The sequence below is a fragment of the Eleutherodactylus coqui genome, chromosome 4, assembly GCF_035609145.1.
Source record: "Eleutherodactylus coqui strain aEleCoq1 chromosome 4, aEleCoq1.hap1, whole genome shotgun sequence".
Classification (NCBI taxonomy): Eukaryota; Metazoa; Chordata; class Amphibia; order Anura; family Eleutherodactylidae; genus Eleutherodactylus; species Eleutherodactylus coqui.
The window spans coordinates 172092524-172117240 of record NC_089840.1 but is presented as its reverse complement, the minus strand read 5'-3'; the positions used below and the strand labels follow the sequence as shown (position 1 = coordinate 172117240).

Here is a 24717-nt window from a genome sequence, read left to right as displayed (position 1 = left end):
TACCTTTGAAAGCTTCCGTTTCCACAACCCTATACGGCAGCATCTCAAGGCTGATAAATTTGGCTATGTGCACGTTTAACGCTTGAGCGTGCGGGTGCGTGGTGGCGTACTTGCGCTTGCGCTCCAACACTTGCGCTAGCGACGGCTGGACGGTGCGCTGAGAGACATTGGTGGATGGGGCCGAGCACAGCGGAGGTGAGGGTGTGGGTGCATGCCAGGAGACGGTAGTGCCTGTGTCCTGAGAGGGGGGTTGGATCTCAGTGGCAGGTTGGGGCACAGGGGGAGAGGCAGCGGTGCAAACCGGAGGCGGTGAACGGCCTTCGTCCCACCTTGTGGGGTGCTTGGCCATCATATGTCTGCGCATGCTGGTGGTGGTGAGGCTAGTGGTGGTGGCTCCCCGGCTGATCTTGGCACGACAAAGGTTGCACACCACTGTTCGTCGGTCGTCCGCACTCTCAGTGAAAAACTGCCAGACCTTTGAGCACCTCGGCCTCTGCAGGGTGGCATGGCACGAGGGGGCGCTTTGGGAAACAGTTGGATTATTCGGTCTGGCCCTGCCTCTACCCCTGGCCACCGCACTGCCTCTTCCAACCTGCCCTGCTGCTGCACTTGCCTCCCCCTCTGAAAACCTGTCCTCAGTAGGCGTAGCAAACCAGGTGGGGTCAGTCACCTCATCGTCCTGCTGCTCTTCCTCCGAATCCTCTGTGCACTCCTCCCTCGGACTTACTCCAATTACTACTACCTGAGTGATAGACAACTGTGTCTCATCGTCATCGTCCTCCTCACCCACTGAAAGCTCTTGAGACAGTTGCCGGAAATCCCCAGCCTCATCCCCCGGACCCCGGGAACTTTCCAAAGGTTGGGCATCTGTCACGACAAACTCCTCCGGTGGGAGAGGAACCATTGCTCGCCATTCTGGGCAGCGGCCCGGGAACAGTTCCTGGGAGTCTGCCTGCTCCTCAGAATGTGTCATTATAATAGAGTGAGGAGGCTGGGAGGAAGGAGGAGCAGCAGCCAGAGGATTCAGAGTTGCAGCAGTGGACGGCGCAGAACACTGGGTGGTCGATAGATGGCTGGATGCACTTTCTGCCATCCACGACAGGACCTGCTCACACTGCTCATTTTCTAATAAAGGTCTACCGCGTGGACCCATTGATTGTAAGATGAATGTGGGGACGCCAGCAAAGTGCCTCTCTCCTAATCCCGCAGCAGTCGGCTGCGATACACCTGGATCAGGAGCTCGGCCTGTGCCCACACCCTGACTTGGGCCTCCGCGTCCTCGGCCGCGTCCTCTAGGCCTACCCCTACCCCTCAGCATGGTGTATTACCAGTAGTGCAGGAACAAAACGCTGTAATTAAATGTGCCGCTTATTGGCCTGTGGTTGGAGGCTGACTTCGCTTACGGAACGCACAGCAGAGGCAGGAAAGAATTTTGTGCAAGCCTGCTGTAACACTTAGCTGGCTGCATATGAATTAGGACAACTACCCCCAGCAGAGACCCAGTACACTTGTGGACAGGAATACAGCGGTGATGTAAGAGGCAACACAGAGGCAGGAAAGAATTTTGCGCAAGCCTGCTGTAACCCTTAGCTGGCTGCGTATGAATTAGGACAACTACCCCCAGCAGAGACCCAGTACACTTGTGGACAGGAATACAGCGGTGATGTAAGAGGCAACACAGAGGCAGGAAAGAATTTTGCGCAAGCCTGCTGTAACACTTAGCTGGCTGCGTATGAATTAGGACAACTACCCCCAGCAGAGACCCAGTACACTTGTGGACAGGAATACAGCGGTGATGTAAGAGGCAACACAGAGGCAGGAAAGAATTTTGCGCAAGCCTGCTGTAACACTTAGCTGGCTGCGTATGAATTAGGACAACTACCCCCAGCAGAGACCCAGTACACTGAGGACACTCACAGGCAGCCCAAATAGATTTTTTTTCCCAAATGTTTTTGGAAAGGCCCACTGCCTATATACACTAAATATGTCTTCTGTCCCTGCCTCACCACTACTGGCCCTGGACAATGTAAAATTACTGCAGGACGCAATGCTCTGCACGGCCGATATACAAAAAAAAAAAAAGTGCAACACTGCAAAAAGCAGCCTCCACACTACTGCACACGGTTAGATGTGGCCCTAAGAAGGACCGTTGGGGTTCTTGAAGCCTAAAATAACTCCTAACGCTCTCCCTATAGCAGCTCCGGCACCAGCAGCACTTTCCCTGAACTATTTTAGAATGCATCTGTGGCGAGCCGTGGGAGGGGCCGATTTATATACTTGGGTGACACCTGATCTCGCCAGCCACTCACTGCAGGGGGGTGGTATAGGGCTTGAACGTCGCAGGGGGAAGTTGTAATGCCTTCCCTGTCTTTCTATTGGCCAGAAAAGCGCGCTAACGTCTCAGAGATGAAAGTGAAAGTAACTCGAACATCGCGTGGTACTCGTCTCGAGTAACGAGCATCTCGAACACGCTAATACTCGAACGAGTATCAAGCTCGGACGAGTACGTTCGCTCATCTCTAATTATCATGTATCACAGAGAGAAAAATATAATATCAAACAATCACAGAGAACGGACAGATACTTACTGATACAAGAGGGTAGATAGCTGCATCCCCTCAACATGCAGGCAGCCATACTTGCCAAATGAGAAAGCCAATAACACTTGTGCTGGACACTGATGAAACAGCACTCACACAGCCTCTTAATATAGAGGGGGGTGGCTGCTTGTTGTATACTCCTGCACAGAGTGGATACAAAGTGGCAGACTTTCTGATACATGTAGTGCACCATGCAGACCAGCAACCTCTTAATGATGCCATAATAGTTCGGCGGGCTGCTCTGCACCTCAAAAAGTGAACCACATTGGTACTGCCACCCTGGGCTTCCCTGGCATTTAAAAGCCGCACTGCATGTGAATAATATGTAATAAATGCGAGGTATTAGTTGCCCTTGCCCAAAAACCTTAGCTCACAAGCCGATCGTCAAGGTTCCTCACATTTTGTGAGTTCCTACACTAATATAAATGTATCACAGAGAGAAAAATATAAAATCAAACAATCACTAAGAACGACCAGATACTTACTGATACAAGAGGTGCAGAGCAGCCTGCCAAACTATTATGGCATCATTAATAGGTTGTATAACAGCCGGGCACTCCGAGCAGGGAACAGCTGGATGCAGAAGACAAGCGGCCCCTCGTCTTCTGCATCCTCCGCTCGGAGCGCAAGGTGATCGGTCAACTTTTGAGCGATCATCTTACGCTGTGACACAACGATTATCGCTCAAAATACATCTTTTGGCTGCATTCCCACGAACATATATCGGCTTGGTTTTCACGCCGAGCCGATATACGTTGTCCTCGTGTGCAGGGGGGGGAGGATGGAAGAGCCAGGAGCAGGAACTAAGCTCCCGCCCCCTCTCTGCGTCCTCTCCGCCCCTCTGCACTATTTGCAATGGGGAGAGGCGGGCCGGGGGTGGGGCTAAGTTTCGTGAATTAGCCCCGCCCCACCTCTCCCCATTGCAAATAGTGCAGAGGGGCGGAGAGGAGGCAGAGAGGGGGTGGGAGCCCTCTCTCTCTCCCTCCCCCCCAGTCCCCGCTGCAACCCCCCACTCACCCACGGCGCCCCCCGAATCTTTTCGCCCGAGTACGAAAGTACTCGAAAATCGCGGCACTCGGGCGAAAAAGGGGCGTGGCCGAGTAGGTTCGCTCATCTCTAGTAAGCATCTATATGTTAGACTAGTGGTATATGCTAGTGTATGGTGTGTTAGAATAGTAGTTTATACTAGCATATGGTGTGTTAGACTAGTACTGTATACTAGTGTAAAGTGTGTTAGGCTGGTGCTGTATACTAGTGTACGGTGTGTTAGACTAGTGGTGTGTACTAGTTTATGGTGTATTAGACTAGAGATGTGTACTAGTTTATGATGTATTAGACTAGAGATGTGTACTAGTTTATGGTGTGTTAGACTAGTGGTGTGTACTAGTTTATGGTGTATTAGACTAGAGATGTGTACTAGTTTATGATGTATTAGACTAGAGGTGTGTACTAGTTTATGATGTATTAGGCTAGTGGTGTGTACTAGTTTATGGTGTATTAGACTAGTGGTGTGTACTAGTTTATGGTGTATTAGACTAGAGGTGTGTACTAGTTTATGATGTATTAGGCTAGTGGTGTGTACTAGTTTATGGTGTATTAGACTAGAGGTGTGTACTAGTTTATGATGTATTAGACTAGAGGTGTGTACTAGTTTATGATGTATTAGGCTAGTGGTGTGTACTAGTTTATGGTGTATTAGACTAGAGGTGTGTACTAGTTTATGATGTATTAGACTAGAGGTGTGTACTAGTTTATGGTGTATTAGACTAGAGATGTGTACTAGTTTATGGTGTATTAGACTAGAGGTGTGTACTAGTTTATGGTGTATTAGACTAGTGGTGTGTACTAGTTTATGGTGTATTAGACTAGAGGTGTGTACTAGTTTATGATGTATTAGACTAGAGGTGTGTACTAGTTTATGATGTATTAGGCTAGTGGTGTGTACTAGTTTATGGTGTATTAGACTAGAGGTGTGTACTAGTTTATGGTGTATTAGACTAGAGGTGTGTACTAGTTTATGATGTATTAGGCTAGTGGTGTGTACTAGTTTATGGTGTATTAGACTAGTGGTGTGTACTAGTTTATGGTGTATTAGACTAGAGGTGTGTACTAGTTTATGGTGTATTAGACTAGAGGTGTGTACTAGTTTATGGTGTATTAGACTAGAGGTGTGTACTAGTTTATGGTGTATTAGACTAGTGGTGTGTACTAGTTTATGGTGTATTAGACTAGAGGTGTGTACTAGTTTATGATGTATTAGACTAGAGGTGTGTACTAGTTTATGATGTATTAGGCTAGTGGTGTGTACTAGTTTATGGTGTATTAGACTAGAGGTGTGTACTAGTTTATGGTGTATTAGACTAGAGGTGTGTACTAGTTTATGGTGTATTAGACTAGAGATGTGTACTAGTTTATGGTGTATTAGACTAGAGGTGTGTACTAGTTTATGGTGTATTAGACTAGAGGTGTGTACTAGTTTATGGTGTATTAGACTAGAGATGTGTACTAGTTTATGGTGTGTTAGACTAGTGGTGTGTACTAGTTTATGGTGTATTAGACTAGAGATGTGTACTAGTTTATGGTGTATTAGACTAGAGGTGTGTACTAGTTTATGATGTATTAGACTAGTGGTGTGTACTGCAGTACGGTGTGTTAGACTAGTAGTATATGCATGGTGTACATCAAGCGGAGAGAAGCTCTCGCGGCCATCTTTACTTCTGGACTGGAGGATCGTTTCAAACTCATTCGATTAGTGCGCCATCTGCTGCCGAACGGTCAGCCAGAACATTGCAGAGCCCGCCCCGTTCTCTCGGGGGTTATTCCCGCCCTCACAAGGCCCCATGGCTCAGTAGGCTTCCCTGAGTTATGCCGCCATCGAGAATCGTCGGTACGCCGACTACTACGGACCTGCCGTGTCCGCCACATCTCTCCTGTTGTGTCAGAAGGAGGCAGAACGCGGACGATTAGCAGTGCCGCGGCGTTTCTGCTGGATGTGCCGGTTAGTCGTGCAGGCATTGTTGTGGTCACCAGGGGGCGTGGCGGCGGGGAGGAGCCGCCTAGTGACAGGCTCGGTGTCTCCTTCACTTCGCCCTCCAGCCGCACGCTTCGGACAGGAAAGGCCGCGCCGCACGAAGCACAGGTAATGGCGCCTTCCCGGGGTATCCTCATTGCTGGGCGGATGCCGGCGCTGCGGGAGGAACGGGGAGAGGCCTGGGGTGCGGGCCGTTGTGGTGGCCGGCCCTGGGGCCCGGAGTGCGGGGGCACCGGCTCCGCGGGTGGAGAGACTGTACAGACGCGGCTTCCCGGCTCCCTGCGCTCCGGCTCTCACACCTGCTGCCCGTCGCTGACTAGAAGTTCCCATCCTCCTCCCAGTGACTCCCGGCGGCTCCGCTGCGGCTTCCGTCCTGGAGGATGAGGCGGCGGAGCTCCGTGTGTGACATCCCGGGAGGGGGTGTACTTGGGGTTATATAGGTGGTGTTTATGGGGTCAGGAATATATGGGAGGTGGACTCGGGGTATATGGGATGGGTACTTGGTATTATGAGGGGTGTATTTGGGATATCTAGGGAGGGGGAATTGGTGTATATGCGGGGCACTGGTGTATTTGGGGTATGAGGGGGGGGGGGGGGGGGCTACTTCTGTTCTGTTTCCTAATAATTAAGTACTGAATGTAACTTTTGTATTCTGTGCCCCCTGTACCTCCTGACCCCCACCATGTCCCACTGAGTGTATGCCACATGCCATTGTCTTGTTTGTGCCCCCTTCCCTGTGATTGATGGTGCTGCAGAATAAGTTGACACAATACAAAGATTACTTGGTGTAATTGGGGTACATGGAGTACTTTGTGTATATGGGGGTACATAGGGTTCTTTGGGAGTATGGTGTATATTTAGGGGGTTGTACATGAGTGTTTGCATATGTGTTCTTGATGTATATGGGTTAGGGGGTTGTATGTACATGGTGGGTGTATATAAGGTATATTGGGGTGTATATGGTGTGCATGCTCTGACGATGTTTGTCCCCAGCCTTATAGACATATAAGCAGAGTCCTCTGACCCCCTGGACGCTGGCTGTTAGATGTGGGGCTGGTGTGTTGTGGTCACGCAGCGTGTTCCTGGACGGCTGTAGGCTCATCCCCGCGTGTTTCTGCCTGTCAGCAGGCTGTGTAGTGATATCACGGGGTGTACCGATGGAGTTCTGTCACTCGCAGCCCAGTAATACAGGGTGTGCGGGTGGAAGCTGCGCAGCTCCTTGTACGCACCATGTGGTGACCTGATGGCTGTGAGCCGCCTGTAGATGAGGCTCTTGTTCTCATTACCGGATGTTGCATCAGTGAGTGCTGCCGCGGGACGAGCCTCATACTGACAACTCGCATTACAGTCATGCTGTGGTTGGATGGGCAGGAATAGTCTGCAGCCCGGCACATGATGCTGCAGTTAGCTGGGTGGGAATAGTCTGCAGCCCGACACGGGATGCTGCGGTTGGCTGGGTGGGAATCCTCTGCAGCCCGGCACGGGATGCTGCGGTTGGCTGGGTGGGAATCCTCTGCAGCCCGGCACGGGATGCTGCGGTTGGCTGGGTGGGAATTCTCTGCAGCCCGGCACGGGATGCTGCGGTTGGCTGGGTGGGAATCCTCTGCAGCCCGGCACGGGATGCTGCGGTTGGCTGGGTGGGAATCCTCTGCAGCCCGGCACGGGATGCTGCGGTTGGCTGGGTGGGAATCCTCTGCAGCCCGGCACGGGATGCTGCGGTTGGCTGGGTGGGAATCCTCTGCAGCCCGGCACGGGATGCTGCGGCTGGCTGGGTGGGAATCCTCTGCAGCCCGGCACGGGATGCTGCGGCTGGCTGGGTGGGAATCCTCTGCAGCCCGGCACGGGATGCTGCGGCTGGCTGGGTGGGAATCCTCTGCAGCCCGGCACGGGATGCTGCGGCTGGCTGGGTGGGAATCCTCTGCAGCCCGGCACGGGATGCTGCGGCTGGCTGGGTGGGAATCCTCTGCAGCCCGGCACGGGATGCTGCGGCTGGCTGGGTGGGAATCCTCTGCAGCCCGGCACGGGATGCTGCGGCTGGCTGGGTGGGAATCCTCTGCAGCCCGGCACGGGATGCTGCGGCTGGCTGGGTGGGAATCCTCTGCAGCCCGGCACGGGATGCTGCGGCTGGCTGGGTGGGAATCCTCTGCAGCCCGGCACGGGATGCTGCGGCTGGCTGGGTGGGAATCCTCTGCAGCCCGGCACGGGATGCTGCGGCTGGCTGGGTGGGAATCCTCTGCAGCCCGGCACGGGATGCTGCGGCTGGCTGGGTGGGAATCCTCTGCAGCCCGGCACGGGATGCTGCGGCTGGCTGGGTGGGAATCCTCTGCAGCCCGGCACGGGATGCTGCGGCTGGCTGGGTGGGAATCCTCTGCAGCCCGGCACGGGATGCTGCGGCTGGCTGGGTGGGAATCCTCTGCAGCCCGGCACGGGATGCTGCGGCTGGCTGGGTGGGAATCCTCTGCAGCCCGGCACGGGATGCTGCGGCTGGCTGGGTGGGAATCCTCTGCAGCCCGGCACGGGATGCTGCGGCTGGCTGGGTGGGAATCCTCTGCAGCCCGGCACGGGATGCTGCGGCTGGCTGGGTGGGAATCCTCTGCAGGACTGCGCCCTAAACTCAGACCAGCTCCCGGCTGCCACGACTGTTGGGCTCCTGCTCTCCCACCATCCTACTGCTGGGGTTTCCCCTTCGCAGGGTGTGCTCCATGACTGATCAGTGAAGTATGCAGGAAGACCTGTAGGTGCTGCTGATTAGTTTGTGACCCCTGCCAGGCATTTGTCTTAAGGCCCATTTAGTCGCAATGATTATCGCTCAAAAGATGTCTTTTGCGTGATAATCGTTGTCATTTACAGAGCAAGATGTTCCCTCAGACGTTGAGCGGAGCCGCTTGTCTTCTGCATCCAGCTGTTTCCCACTTGGAGCTCCCAGCTGTTATACAGCCGAGCGCTCCGAGTGGGATATGGACGACTCTATTCTTCATACCCAGCCTGTCATCAGGGAGCGGGATACAGCTGAGACAATAGTATCAATTATATCCCGCTGTGAATCCCTGATAAGGCTCATCGTTGTCTTTCAGCATGCTGAAAGATCAGTGATGGCTGAATAAAAACTGCACGATGTCAGTGCAGTTACACACAACGATCATCGCACAAAAGACGGCTTTTGAGCGATAATCGTTGTCTAAATGGGCCTTTACTTCTGACAGGGGGAAAGGTTTAACCCTTTGAGTGACACTTTGTCATCTGTCATCTTCCTCATTACAAGAGTGTCCCAGCTCTTACCCCCCACACACACTTTCTCAGAAGGCTTTTTATTTAAACAATGTTCGCTGTGTCGGATATTTCACTAGATTACTGCAGTCGTAGAGGTCGGCCGCAGAGTGGCGGACTAGCTACATAATGGGTGGAAAACAAAAGCCACTGGAGTGGCCCTTTTAAGTATTAATTTACAGCTAATGTCTGGGCGTAGCATCCAAATTGGGGGGAGATGCGGCCTATTTACAAAGACAATGTGAAAGCAGCCACGTCTCGGCTCTAACTGTTCAGGCGAACATCTACGAGGTTGGGGTTGTTGATGGATGTTTCCTTCTCTTTAAGGTAACAATGGCTGTCCCACCATCTTATGCTGATCTTGGCAAATCTTCTAGAGACATCTTCGGCAAAGGATACGGTAAGACTATAGTGGACTAGAGTGTAATGACTCCTATGTTCTAGAGCGGTTACTGACCCATTATGGCATTGCTCTATTTAGGGTTGGAGTGCTGCCTTCTGCCCCCTATAGCTACTAAGAGAAAACTGCACACAAACTTAATGAACTGTCAGGTCCCTCCAGGCTCCCTCACACGGGTGTAGGTGTGCAGCAAATACACGTTAAATCCCCATAGCCTGTATTGGTCCTTTCTAGATGCATGAAAAAAAAAACGCAGGTGTGAGTGGCCCAATAGAAATCAATGGGCTTTTAGCACCGCATTTTAAAAGCATGAAAAATAAAAAGGAACGGTTAAGTTGCCCAGACCAGTGTTCCCCCAACTCCAGTCCTCAGGGACCGCCAACAGGTCATGTTTTCAGGATTTCCTCAGTATTGCACAGGTGATGTAATTATTGTCGGTGCCTCAGACATTGCAACAGGGGTTCTTACTATAGGAGATCCTGAAAACATGACCTGTTGGTGGTCCCTGAGGACTGGAGTTGGGGACCTCTGTCCTGGACCGTGGACAGCCAGGTGTAGTGACAGGCATGCTGAGCTCAGCGGTCTGTCACTTATGCCAACCGGTTTAGTGGTTCTGCAGGCTTCATAAAACTCTGTAGTCTGCATCTGGAGGGAGCAGGAGGCCAGGAGTTGTGCATATGGGAACTTGCAGGAGCTTCATTGGATTCCTCCGGCCCCACAGAGTTTTTAAAGTAAGATTTGCAAAACTACCAAACTGACTTGTATAAATGACTGTCGGTCACTACACCCTGCTGCCTGGACAGCTTAAGGGACCTGACAGGATTCCCTTAAAGGGGTTGTCCCGCGAAAGCAAGTGGGGTTCAGCACTTCTGTATGGCCATATAAATGCACTTTGTAATATACACCGTGCATTAAATATGAGCCACACAAGTTATACACTTACCCCCTCCGGTGTTGGCGTCTCCATGGCGCCGACCGAAGCCTTCTGCCTGGATTAGACGCGCTTGCACAGTCTGCCCTCTTCTGTCCGGCTCCGGCGTGCTCGCGCCGCACAGGTCTTCTGCGCATGCGCAGAAGACCTGTGCGGCGCGAGCACGCCGGAGCCGGACAGAAGAGGGCAGACAGCGCGTCTAATCCAGGCAGAAGAAGGCTGCGGCGCCATGGAGACGGGGACTCCAACACCGGAGGGGGTAAGTGTATAACTTCTGTATGGCTAATATTTAATGCACGGTGTATATTACAAAGTGCATTTATATGGCCATACAGAAGTGCTGAACCCCACTTGCTTTTGCGGGACAACCCCTTTAAGGTGACTTTCCAGAACTGAACTATGGATGTCCTATTCTGAGGCTTGTCCAGTAAAAAAAAGTATATGACCGTATCTCAGGTTCAAAAGAAAAACTAGTTGTTCCTCCATCATGCAGTGGTCTTGTAGTACTGGTAGGTTCTGGTGACAGTGGTGGTCTTTTACTACTGGTAGGTCCTGGGCTCAGATGACTTCGGTGGTCTTGTAGTACCGTTTGCTTCTAGGCTCTGGTGACTGCGGTGGTCTTGTAGTACTAGTAGATTCTGGGCTCAGATGACTGCGGTGGTCTTGTAGTACTGGTAGGTTCTGCTTACTGCATTTTCCAATATATGAAGACTACTGCGGTGTCCCAGAATGTGGCTGTAGGCGCAGTTCCCATAGAAGTGAATGAGAACTGTCTGCAGCACCGTCCCGAACCAGTGCAATCTGTCCAGACCTTGTGTTGTCAGAATAGATCTGCTTCATGCACTAAAACAGCAGCTGATTGGCAGGAGTCCGGGACCACGGACCCCACCGATCTGCCACTGATGGCCTATCAATAGTTCAGTCCTGAAAAGCCCTTCAAGAGGCAGAAACAGACTTGTGTGGGATATAGAATTGTTCTTATAACGATAGAATGAAAACCTAAGTTTACACCTTTTTATTTCTATTTTTAGGTTTTGGTTTGGTGAAACTTGATGTGAAGACCAAGTCTGCAAGTGGAGTGGTGAGTGCATTGCTTTATTGGTTTATTGGCAGATAACCCACCTTACTGGGATGTAGACTGGGAGCGCCGAGTGGTCGTCCTTTTGTTCTAGTGGTACATAATGTCACCAATATACACTAAACTGGGTACTGCTAGAAAAAAGTGAGATGGAAAAAGACCTGGGGCTACTAATTGACTGTAGACTTAACGGGAGCAATCAATGCCAGTCAGCTCCTCCATTTGGTAGTCAGCTACCTGCATGGTGAGAGGAGGATGCATTTATATGCACTCCTCAGTCAGTAACGGCCATTTTCTGTGATTGTGTTTAATTCTTGATTTCCCCTTCTGTGATGCATTTATATTAGTGTAGGGACGCACTACAACGCAAGGAACTGTGAAGTGGTTAGTGGGCTCATGTATCTTGGCCAACATCCAACCAATGCCTTGCATTTATTATCTATCATTCACATGCAGTGTGGCACTAAGACTCCAGGGGGAGCCCAGGTTGGCAGTACCAATGTGGTTCACTGATGGATATGCAGGGCAACCCGCCGAATTATCATGGCGTCATTAATAGGTTGCTGGTCTGCATGGTGAACTACATATATCAGAATGGTCTGGCACCCTGTATCCGCTATGTGTGGGAGTGTACGCCAAGCAGCCACACCCCTCATTATCAGGAGGCAGTGTGAGTGGGTGTTTTATCGGTGCCCTCACAGGTGTTATTGGCTCCTCCATTTGGTAGTCAGCTACCTGCATGGTGAGAGGAAGATGCATCTATATGCACTCCTCAGTCAGTAGCAGCCATTTTCTGTGATTGTTTTTAATTTTTTATTTCCCCATCTGTGATGCAAACTTTTACATATAGTTCAGGGCTCCCCAAACTGGATTTTTCTTTTTTTTTTTTTTTTTTTTTGGACCTTTTACTTTTGAATATGTTTTCATAAAAACATGGCTGCAGCAGATTTATGGCACACGGACTGTTTTACTATAAAACTGTTTTTTTAAGATCTTTTTTTTTTCTGTCTATAAATGGAAACCTCCTGACTACTTGTAGAGACTGAATACCTTTCCTGTTCATTATGAGAGGCAGAGATTTTGATAAAAACTAGAATGCTTCTATCTACTAATAAACAAGTATATTAACCCTTTCCAATCCAATGTCGGGCCTGCCCCGACATCATCATTTCCCTCCACAGCTCCAATGTCGGGAGAGGTCCGACACTGCAGTGCAGGAGTGCATCTGCACCCGATCGTCAGACACATCGAGTACAGATACACTTGTGCACTGGTCCTCATCGAGGACCCCCGAGGAGAAGGCAGAAAGGGTTTTTAACCCTTTGTGCCTTCTCCTTTACACATTACATAGTGCTCAATTAGCGCTACGCAATGCATAGATTCCGGCCGGCGATCATGTGACTGCCGGTGTTACCTGACCCCCGGCGGTCACTTGAACGCCGAGCCGGGAGCCTGCACTGTGGGAGGACCTGCTTACCTGACTGGCGTCTTGCGCATTCTCCTTCGGTCTCCCGGCCCGACGATCATGTGACCGCCAGGTGCCACCTGACCCCAGCAGTCACATGATCGCCGAGCCGGGAGGCAGAAGGAGAATGCGGAAGACGCCGCACAGGTAAGCAGGTCCCCCCACGGTGCAGTGAGCACCTGCACCCTCCTGAACTGTCAGTTCAGGAGGGTGCAGGGAAAATGTATTTTTTTTTCTCACCCATTCTCCTCAGCTCTGGAGCTGGGGAGAATGGGTGAGAAAAAATAAATGGATTGGAAAGGGTTAAAATGGCTTACACCTTTCAATTGTACTAAAATTACTTTAGTCTCTGCTGAGTCTTTGCTCCTTCTGTGGTTTATTGACCACTATAGCCTGATCTAAAGCCTGAGTAATTTACAGTCGTGCCTGAGTTTGTGAACCCTTCAGAATTTTCTTGTACTTCTGCTTATATTTGACCTGAAAGTGCATTAGATTTTAACGCAAATCCTAAAAGTAGGTAAAGAAAACCAAATATTAGGTTTGGCCATTTATCTGAGCTGAGTTTTTAGTCATCCGGTGTGAGGCCACCCTGACATGATGACTAAATATCACAGTGGTAATCCTGAAATCATTCAATTGTCTGGTCGGTAACCTCGGATGCTATTGTGAGCCTCTGCTTAGCCCGACATAGCTGGTGATGGCTGAGAACCGTATACCATCAACGGCAAATAGAAGTAAGGCCAGTTTCATGTAAGCATAAAGCAGGCGCAGTTCTGTACTTGTATTATGGCGGCAAGTCCCGGCCAACCCACGAGTCTGATGACCCAATCTGACAGCATCGTAGAGATGGATGATACTGCAGGTCAGGCTATTAGATCTGCCGTCACACCACCGCTTGCAGCTCTAATACTTGTGCAGAAATGTGCTCGTATTATGCTTGCATGACACTGAGTATTTTCTGTCCTCTTTCAGAAACCGACGGTCAGGGAGGTGTTTTTAAGAATGAACTTGTTCTGAGTAAAATATTTGTTCCTAATTTTGTCCCCTTATTTTTCAGGAATTCTCAACATCGGGCTCCTCAAACACAGACTCTGGGAAAGTGAATGGCAGCCTAGAGACCAAATACAAGTGGGGAGAGTATGGACTGACCTTCACAGAAAAATGGAATACAGACAATACTTTAGGGACAGAAATTACCATTGAAGACCAGGTAAGAAGCCATATAGCTATAGGTGGTCAGCAGTATGTCACATGTCTTGGCAATTATTACTTAAAAGAAGAAAATACACAGCTTCTCATAATGTAGATATCCCTGAACCATAGGATGAATAAGGATGGGCGATGGGTAAACTTCACCTTTCAGAGTTGTACAACGACTGGCACAACTCTGGTAATGTCGTGTATTGATGGAGTTGTCCGCTGCAGCTCCTTTTGCTGGATTGATGCGACTGATGATGCTAACACCACCACTGGGTATGCAGGGTCAGAAGAAAATGTTTCATGATGAGGTTGGCACAGACAATGAGTGTCCAGATGTCTTCAGGTTAGCAATCATGCTTCCTTTTTGTAAAAGATGCGCTTCTAGAGACTGACTTGCTGTCTTCCTTGGGCCAAATACAATAATTAACCTTTTTAGGGATTTTATTCTGATGCAGTCCCCTTTTCACGGCATGGGACCTGATGGGTTGCTACGGCAGGCACCTGGGGTCTTGAATATGGTTTCAATGTCTTCCAGCTATGGTGGCGTATGAGGCTTTGGCTGAGCTTACTAGGCTGTGTAATACATTGCTATAAAGCATAGCAGCATATTATAAGAATAATAAAAGATGGTGATATTCAAGTCACCAAGTGGGACAAAAATAGTGTTTTAAAAATAGTCGAAACCCCACCTTTTTCCCCCTTTACTGTATATAATTTTAAAAAGTCTGGTATCCGTTTTAGTAAAAACCCAGAAAAAGTTAGTACATTTAACCCGCACAGTGTATGCCATGAAAACAAAACACAAAAAACATGGTGAAAATGGTTAATTTTGCCTATTTCACCTTACAACAAAATGAATATATATAAAGCACTTAGAAAATATTAATTAACATATGGTACTGCTTAAATACAACTAATTCTGTGAAAAATCTCAGACAGCATCCCCCCCTCCTCCATAATGAAAATTAATACATTTTTGTACACACAATACATTACATGTACCCAAGTCATTAAAAAATAAATTTGTCACGGAAAAAACAAGTCCTCGTATGGCAGTCGACAGGAAAATTTAAATTTTGACTGCTGGAATGCAACAATGAAGAAAAAATAGAAATTCATTGGTCATTAAGTTGCAAATGGGCTTTGTAACTAAGGGGTTAAACATTCTAGTGTACAACGAATAGGGTGGAAAAGTGCCAGGAAAAGCTGACTATTCATATCTTTACAAGGGTTGTCCCACTTTGAACTATTGATGGCCTGCTCCCAAGAGAAGTCCTCAGTAATTGTCCGGTTCAGCTGGTCGCTGGACTGTTGGTATACCGGGTGGCTTTGTACGCTTTGCTGCGGTCTGGGTTGGTATTGCATACACTGTTCCAGTTAAATTCATGCCTGTGAGGTCCCAAGTGGTGGACCCCTGCCAACCAATGCCTCAAATCTGGCCAAACCATTGTACAGTAGAGCAGTGGAGCACAATGCATGCAGACGGAGCAGAAAAGTATTTTAAAGGTAGGGCATCATCAGAATGACCAGTGATATTAAAAAGTTTTGTGTTAAGCATATTTTAAGATTACCATTTTGGGTACATGTGACTTTTTCAGATTGCTATGTATTGCATTTTTGGGAGGTGTATGAAAGATAAATAGTAATTCTGGTGTTACTTTTTAAATGATTTTTACATCTTTCACCACGTGAAATAACAAAATATTTTCATTGTTTGGGTCCTTACAAACACAGTTATGCCTACTTTTTTTTGCTTGTAGCTTGCCAATTTAAGAAAGGGTTTTTAGGTGTGTGTGTGTTTTCTTTTTAAACTGGTGCTTGAAAACCTATCCCTTCTGGGATAGTAAATATCAGCCAATCCCTTCCTTTAGGAAGTCACTATTTTTCTCTTTATACAATTTTTTTTTTCACTTCCCTTCATCAACTTGGCATTCAAATCTGTTTTACTTTTTAGCCTACAATTTGCAATTGATATCACGGGTTAACTTTTCAAACAACTTTTGTTTTATGTTATAGGCAAAATTGCTAATTGCTTTATTTATCAAAAATTAAGTTTTTCAGCTGAAAATTCCTTGTAAGGTGCTGCCACTGGAGGTCGGTCTTCCTTCTAATTTGCTGCCCCACTGACTTAAGTAAAGTCTGTCTAGTAAGCACACTCCCTCTGAACGCTTTATATGCCATGATGTACATTGACTGTGGCATATAGGGGGTTAACAGCAAAGATTAATGTTCTTATCGATCCCTGCCGTTGCAGCGTGAGGTTGACTATTGGTCACAGCCAGGGATGGCGCGGGCTCACTTCTCAATCTGCTTCATCCACAGGATATAGGTTTACGTCCTTTAGCGTTAACCCACAGCCAGGACGTAAACTTATGTCCTGTAACATTAAAGGATTAATGTCTTCAAAGGTGGCTGACCTTGGGGGCTATCTTTAGGCATCTGGCTGCCCTAACAACCCAGTGACACCCTGCAGCTAGGTGGTTCCCTCTGGTACTGTTATGCGCACCCTTGCTGCTATTACCTATGACATCTATGGTGCTAAACCGTCCTGATTCCAGCCTTGCAGCAGCTGACAGTACAAACCTCTCTTGCGGTGATCTGTGTTCAGCTCCTCTTCTATAACTGCACACACTTTGGGCTACAAACTGCAGAGCGGTGAAAGACCCAAAACATGCCAGATTTCTTTACTTTCTCACTGTACTGTGGGTGTTCTAGTCTGGAGCATTAGAGAGTTATCAGTCGGCTGCCCCTTACAGCACGAGTGTCGCACAAAAAATACCGTGACGTTACCTTCCTTTCCTGCTCCCCAAATATTCAGGTACAGAAGAGAAGCTTTGTGATGCGTGGGGGACTCCTGAAAAGTCAGGTACACCATGTATTTACAAGGGAATCTGCAGCAGCAATCAAGGCTGACTATAGAGTCTGCGCTGTAGATGTGTAGTTAATATGTTGTAGAGTTTTCATCGGATCCATTTGTGTACAGACTCCTATAGAGGTCCAACAGGCATAGAAGGGAACTTCAGGCTATAAAACTTTCACCAGAAGCCATGATAGGTGGATGTACATCTTGGTGTCAGTCTTGTGGTATTAAGGATTAAGGGTGGTTTCTCATCTGCGCTCGGGGTTCCCCTTTCCTGCTCCCCAAACAACTCAGCCTCTGGACGGAACTGAACCGGACAGACAACATTGACTATAATGGGTCTGTCCACTTTCCACCCAACCAGACGGCTTTTGTACTGAAGAAAGTGTTGCACGCAGCACTACTTCTGGTATTTTCAGCCGGATCTGTGATGGAACTTCCAACCGGCGCAGATGTGAAACTGGCCTAATCGTGTGTGTATAAGCTGAAGATGCCACTGGTGGTGCCAGGATGCAGCCTTGTTTGGCACATAATACTTTGTGAGAGATGAGCCTTGTTTTGCAGCACTGAACTTTTTTTTTTTTTGCAGCTTGCTAAAGGCCTGAAGCTGATATTTGACACTACGTTTTCACCAAACACAGGGTGAGTATTTCTAGAGGAAGGGATCTAATACATTGCACATCACCATTTGTAAAGGGTAGAATTGCTTCGTATAATGGGAAACCATCTTCTGCAGTGTTCTGTCTGTTGCACCTTGCTCGGCACAAAGTTTCTTTCCTTGCTGAGATGATGGTACACAGCTGACAGACTTCAGATGTCCTTTATGGTCAAGCCTGAATCCTAGTGCACTTTATTCCAGATGTATGCTTCTCTGCAGGGAAAGCAACTTTCTGCCTCAGTTTGCTCAGTAGGTTCTCAGTAAAGAGTGGCTTGCATACTAGTGAACAGATTGCAGCTCCTTCTGCTCAGTTCGGTGAGCTGGTCATAAAGGTTCTCATTCACTTCTCTCTAAAGTTTGAATCCCTAGCGGCTTAGAAAGCGCCGACTGTTCCCAGCACTCCTCATATTTACACAATGGTATTGAGTTTTCACTACTGTTCCTCTCTTCCACTTTTTATTGCAGTATTCTGACCTGCAGATCCTGGACATCAGGTCTCATTTTATTTCTTGGTGACTTCAGACAAGTTCATCCCTTAGTTAGTAGTATTTGAGGGCAGTGGTCTCCTAAAGACTGTGTATATAGTAAGCAGACTCCTCCAGGTTTGGAGCCATTCTGGCTCGTAGGTCCCCCCATGATTCCTATATACACAATGTAACCGCTGTCTGCAGATCTGCTAGAAATTGCTTTTGTTAACATTATGTTTTTATACATTTTCCGTGTTAATCAGCAAGAAGAGCGGCAAGGTTAAAGCGGCCTACAAGCGTGAGTTTGTGAACCTCGGCTGTGATGTGGACTTCGATTTTGCTGGTCCTGCTATCCACGGGTCAGCGGTTGTGGGCTATGAAGGCTGGCTTGCTGGTTATCAGATGACCTTTGATAGTGCCAAATCCAAGTTGACCAAGAATAACTTTGCAGTCGGTTACAAAACGGGAGACTTCCAACTCCACACAAACGTGTGAGTACATCTCAAGTGTCTACAAATGACAGTGACTGTCTTATGTCTGGGTGTTGTTGCCTCCCAGGGATTGCTGAGCCAGTTGCCCAGTCAGATTGACATTGGTGAGCGTGGGCCGTTCTCTGGCTGCAGCAATCTGTCTGGTTTAGGCCCCCTGCACACGGGCGGAAATTCTGCGGCGGGATTTCCTGCAGAATTTCTGCCCGTGCCCACCTGCATAAGATTGCATTACAAAACACAATACTATGCACACAGCCATGATTTGTCCGCGTGAAAACATGTGCGGAAAACAAATTGCGGCATGTTCTATTTCTGTGCAGGTCTTGCAGAGACCCGTACAGAAATGTCAGTGACGGGTCGGCTCCGCTCTGCACATGCCGTGAGCAGGTGAGCCGCAGGTCTCTGCAGGCACACGGGTCCGCATCCCGCTGCAAGAATTCTCACAGCGAGATCCGACTCGGCCGTCCGCAGGCGGCCTTAGCAAAATGTTTTTTATTGTTGTATTGTATTCAGAAGACAGTTAAAAGTAAATGTGTTTTTTATGGACCACAATTACTTTAGATCCTAGTGTTTCAATGTTCTGATGGGAAATTAGTAGAATAAGCTGCCCTGTATACCTGCACTAACTAAAAGCATGTAAAGAAAGTGTCAGTAAGGTCCAATGTCTACAGGCAAATGTGAATTGTGATCCGAAATTCAAGCCACCCATAGGGAGACATGGTCGTCCGCAGCTTAATTAAAGCATACGGACTTGTTTTGCAGACCTTCTGGTCCAGAAAACAAATAGCTGCATGCTCCATTTTGCTGTGGTTCCCGCACAATCTGCTTCCATTGAAGTCAATGGAAGCCATCCAATCCACTTGAATTGCAGATGGGCTGCGGATTCTGCAAGAAAGCAGACTTAAAAAAAAATACTGCGAATGTGCAGCGGCATGCTGGCCGGCACTACCGCACACATCTGCAGTGAAGACCCGGACAGGTAAGCAGGGTCTTAGGCTGCGGGTAGGGTCTAATTTAGCTGCAGACTCTTGATCTGTTTAGAGAGATCCTGACCTGATTGCATATGGCTTCTAAAACTTTAGTGCTGAAAACCTATTGTGATCCAAGTTTAGCATCTTAGGTATGTGTTTTGCTGACTGTTACGCTTGCACAAACTAGGACCATACTGACTTGTTCCTTGTCTCTTCAGTAATGATGGAGCTGAATTTGCTGGCTCCATTTATCAGAAAGTTAGTGATAAATTGGAGACAGCAGTTAACCTTGCTTGGACATCTGGAAACAACAGTACCCGTTTCGGCATTGCTGCTAAATACCAGTTGGACTCTAATGCATCTATTTCTGTAAGTATTGGATCTCGGCCATTTTGTGCAACCAGTTTTGTTGTAGCTGCTGATGCATGCTCACCATATGTGAGCGCCAATGCGGAAACACAAAGGATTTCCTGGCCTTCCGCCCGACACTTAGTCATGTAAGCTATTAACATTGCATCTGACATGGCAGGATCTTCAGGAGGGCATCCTTGTTTTCATGAATTATATACATGATTGGGATTTAAAAACCTGCATTGTTTTCACATCGCCTTATTTTAGTCTGTGCAGAAACCGTATATTTTTCCCAAATGGTAGCATATCCTGTGTCTCTTATAATATGCCTTACATGAACTAGTAACATGGCTGAGTGTCCTAAACAAGGCGTATGTTAAGCTTGCTTGTGTATTTTTAGCTTTTTGAGGTCTCACACCAGGCAGCAGTGGGTTAACACTAGCTCTACAATGTGATATTCCTGTTTGTATCCACATATCTATGCAAATATATAATGTCTGAATGAAAGAATGTTTCACACAATGTATGGAGGAATAAAAACTAACCTGAACTCTAAAATGTGTCATTTTCATTAGGCAAAAGTGAACAACGCCAGCCTTGTTGGAGTAGGTTATACCCAGACTCTCAGGCCCGGTGAGTGCACGGACAGATAGTCACTGCTGCAGAATTTGCCTGTTTGAGATCTCTTGTCCTCTATAAATATTTGATGTTTCTAACTTGGAGATTCAAGGTGCACCTAATTACTGCATGTTAGACACTTCTGTGGGATTGCATGTCTTAACACCTGTATTTCAACTTGGCTCCATTAAGGTGAATGGGGCTGAGCTGTAATACCACACCCAACCTGTTGACGGGCATGGTGCTGTTCTTGGAAGAAAGCAATCATGTTTTTCTAATCCTGGGCAGCACTGTTTTAAAGGGAATCTTTCAGCTGTAGCCTGCTGTCTGTTCTGCGGGCATGATGTTATAGAGCAGGAGGAGTTGACCAGACTAATATATAGTTTATGGGGAAAGATTCAGCAGAACTTGTATGTTATTCCTTTATAGCTCTCCAAATTTTGAGCTGAATAGTCCAGTGGGTGGTGGAGCTATCTGTGATTGACAGTTGTGTATGACTGTACATACAGGGGTAGCTGTCAATCGCTCATAGCTCCACCCACTGGACTGTTCAGCTCTAAAGCTTGTATTCTATTTCTCTGCTTATTTAACATTGGCCTGCAGGGCAGCCTGCACGGTCCACCTGACCGACTCCTTTTTTTTAAAATGAGAAATCCTTGTAAGTCTTGTTTAAAAGTACACGGGTAAACTGTTTCCTAATATATGCCCCTTAGCTAAATGAAGTTTTACCCTGTAATCATGAAGCCTCGTGGAGGCTGTACGGAGACTCGCTCAGCCGGTAGAGCCACGCTGTTCAGTTTTTATTTTGTGGAGTTCTAACATCAGAGCAGTCCTTCAAGAATTGCTCCCAAGTGTGGCGGCGTGATGGACATGGCACAATGTTATCTCTGGATTCTGCAAAAGGAATATGTATGTACGATGGGGCCCTATTGAAGTCTGTGGATATTATATTACTGCTTCCTTTAGCTCTGACATTATTTCAAAAATGGCAAACTTCTGAACATGTGAACTTTGTCAGATTACACTGCTGTTTGTTGGGAGCTCTAGTCTGTTGGCCGCTGAATGTGGTGGAAAATATTCAGCCAACGAGTGCGTTGGTTGTAGATTGTATTCCTTATGTGTCGCACCTTGAGAGATGGATTGTGTGTTTGTGTTTTTTTGGGGGGGTAAAACTTGTAGTTGCATTTATCATAGAAAAAGAATGCGGAGTTCAGTGTGTTGCTATACTGGAGCACTAAAAATCTGTCAGGACCTATAGCATTTTTTTCCATCCAGTGTGTCTGTCCTCATGCAGTCATTCGACATCTGTATGGCACAGAACGCGAGCACTGTGCTAGTGCACTTCAGTTGTGTCTTGCAAACCTACAGCAACCAGAGAATATCTAGGGAAAATATAGTGCCTGATTCTGCATGCTATACGGTGCACAGTTTGGTACATAGATTTTATTACTAGACTTTTTTTTTCTCAGTAAAAACTACCTGATCTAGATGAAACTGAATGTTGAGCAACCTAAGGCCTCCCACACGGAATCCGCTGGCAACCCTGTGTACCTGTCCGTGTTTTGAAGTTCTGTACTGCGGATGTGTGTGGAAATGCTGGCTGGCGCACATGCGCAGTACAGATTTACTTTTTTTAATCCACTTCTCTTCCCATGGAATCCGTGGCCCATCTGCAATGTCAACTGCGGACGGTCCACGGATCGAACAACTTACATTGACTTCAATGGAAGCCGTCCGTGCGGGAACCGCAGTAAAAATAAACCATGCTGCGTTTTTTTTGTTCCATCCGCGAGCGGAATCTGCATTTGGTTTTCGCTGGTGTACAGGAAAAATCATTTCTCCATAGCATGCTATAGAGGGTTATTGCTGTGGAATCCAGAGTGGAACACTCGCTCCAGATTCTGCAGCACAAATCCGCCCGTGGACATGAGGCCTAATACTAATAACTTTTAATGTGTTTGAAGAAATGTTCATAGTAACCCTTGTGATTGCTTGTGTTCAACTTGTACAACTTCTAATGGTTGGATTAAATTGCACTTTTTGCCTCTTTCCCCAGGTGTGAAACTAACTCTCTCTGCATTGGTGGATGGAAAGAACATAAATGCTGGTGGCCACAAGCTTGGCTTAGGTTTGGAATTGGAGGCTTAAGCTTTTCTCCCTTTTGTTTGCATCCACCACGGGATATCCAGGAATCTCAGCCTTACCTATATATTTGTCTTCAAAATCATAACCAGCAAAGCTCCTATTTTGCCCCCTCTGTTCTCCCCCCCCACCATTTCATAGGACAGAAGGTGCATTGAGGTAGAATTTCCATGCTCTGGATGAGCCTAGTTAAACTTGCCAGTAGCTTCCCTCTTGGGATCCTACAGAGAAGCACTCCTCCTTTACACGTTATTTATGTGCATTTAACTAGTAGGCAGTGCTTCACATGACGGTCCACGTAGACCTCTGAAGAGGGGAAACACAAAATGTACATGTGTATGCATGTCTGTTTTTATGTTCCTTTTTACCATTTGATAATTCAAGTCGGACACAAGCATTGGAGCCGTAGATCTCATCATCCAGAGGGACCGCAGTTTTCAGTAAATCACCTTTATTTTGTGAGGGTTTTTGATATCCCATACAGGAAAAACAAATATGAATAAAAACCTTAACTTACATGTGCAACTTGAGCCATTGTCTTACTTTATATACAAAGGTGGAATTGTGATGCTGATGTGAAACTCCAAGCACATTTGTAGAACTGGTAAAATAAACTTGCTGGGGTTTATCACCTGGTGAGGCAGTGGAGTAGTTCACCCAGTCCCCCAAGTGTCTAAGGAGCTTTGTACACTAAAGATCTTCAAGAGCATAGGGGAGAAGCTATATGGTTTCTGGCTGTACATGAGATGTTGCCAGAACTGTACCCTCTGATAACACTTGCTGCTCTCCCCCCTCCATGCCTGCACTAGTAACATCTTAAAGGTGGTATATCCCTCACAGACATATCTCCAGAACTGCCCCCTCTTGCCTAAGGCGGTAGGTGCCACAGAAACAGCTGAACTGGTTGTTCTGCATTCTTTGCATAACTCCCATAGTGTTTTCACAGTTCACATTATATGAACTTCTTAGCTTGTTATGGTTTACTTCCATCCAATTCCATGGGAGTTAGAGATGGTGTACAATGGGCCAGTTTAGCAGTTTCTGTAATACCACCCACTGGTGCTGGAGAGAGTGGAGCAGTGTTCCATCGCCACTAAGTATACGTCTCTAAGAGAATACTTTTGGACTTGAGAATGCAGCTGCATTTTTACTTCTGCTATATCTGCTTTATCCTGATATGCATTTCTAAAGTTTTTATTTATTTTTTTTTAACTCAAGGAAGTCAGAAGGTAAAGTAGTAGCAATAATTGTTAAATTATAGGCTATAAATTGGTAATCGGCAGCATAAGTGGATCCAGGAATCTTCCACTGGTATTTTAGCCTTCACTAGGCAGGAAGGGAGATGCACAGCCAGACCAGGTCTGGATCAAGATCAACTAAGATATCCACTAAAGCAGTGTTCCCCAACTCCAGTCCTCAGGGACTGCCAACAGGTCATGTTTTCAGGATTTCCTTGGTATTGCACAGGTGATGTAATTATGGTCAGTCCTCAGACATTGCCTCAGGTGTTCTTACCATAGGATATTCTGAAAACATGACCTGTTGTTCTCAAGCTTGATAAAGACCTGTTTAGGTCGAAATGTTGCCAGTTTTATCATGGAGGAATACAGATATGCTTTTTTACAAGTTTCATCTGATGCTGTGACCTTATTCTTTAGTATCTTAAATTAACAGAATCCATAATCTATATTTGTGGGTGGGGGATTGGAACTTTAATTCTAAAGTGGCTTTGAGGGGCCTATTCCATCACCCTATCTTAAACTACATTTGGGAAGTCTTAGGCTGGCTGCACATGCGATGACACAGGTACTCGCAGCCCATCCGCAATGTCGATTGTATATGAGCTGCAGGTCGGACAGCCTCCATTGATTTCAATGGAGGCCATCCACTCTGAGTCTGCAGCAAAATAGAGCATACTGTGATTTTTTTTTTTTCTTTTCTCTCCTCTGCTCATAGAATATGTAATTTGTATCCATGAAAGTACATACCTTTCAATGCATGCGACTTGCTGCAGACGCCGACCGTGGTTTTTGCAACAGGAATCAGGTCATGTGATTCACATGAATTGATACAAAATGAAAATTAAATTTTTTTTTTCAGATTTTTACACTTTATGCTCTACACAGGACAGTCAACAAAGCTCAGTATCTATTACCCTGATTGTTCTGTATTCTGAGATATCCCACT

The 24717-nt window shown here is 47.2% G+C and overlaps 1 protein-coding gene across 1 annotated transcript; it reads left to right on the top strand.

Annotated features, from left to right (window-relative positions):
• The first annotated feature begins 5610 nt into the window (after nucleotides 1-5610).
• Nucleotides 5611-23055, top strand: VDAC2 (voltage dependent anion channel 2). The gene is made up of 9 exons (XM_066600378.1): nucleotides 5611-5739; nucleotides 9226-9298; nucleotides 11261-11310; nucleotides 13830-13982; nucleotides 17422-17474; nucleotides 18221-18448; nucleotides 19638-19788; nucleotides 20346-20403; nucleotides 22445-23055. Exons 2-9 carry the CDS (start codon nucleotides 9232-9234, stop codon nucleotides 22534-22536), a joined length of 852 nt encoding a protein of 283 aa, XP_066456475.1. The 5' UTR covers nucleotides 5611-5739; nucleotides 9226-9231; the 3' UTR covers nucleotides 22537-23055.
• Nucleotides 23056-24717: the final 1662 nt, after the last annotated feature.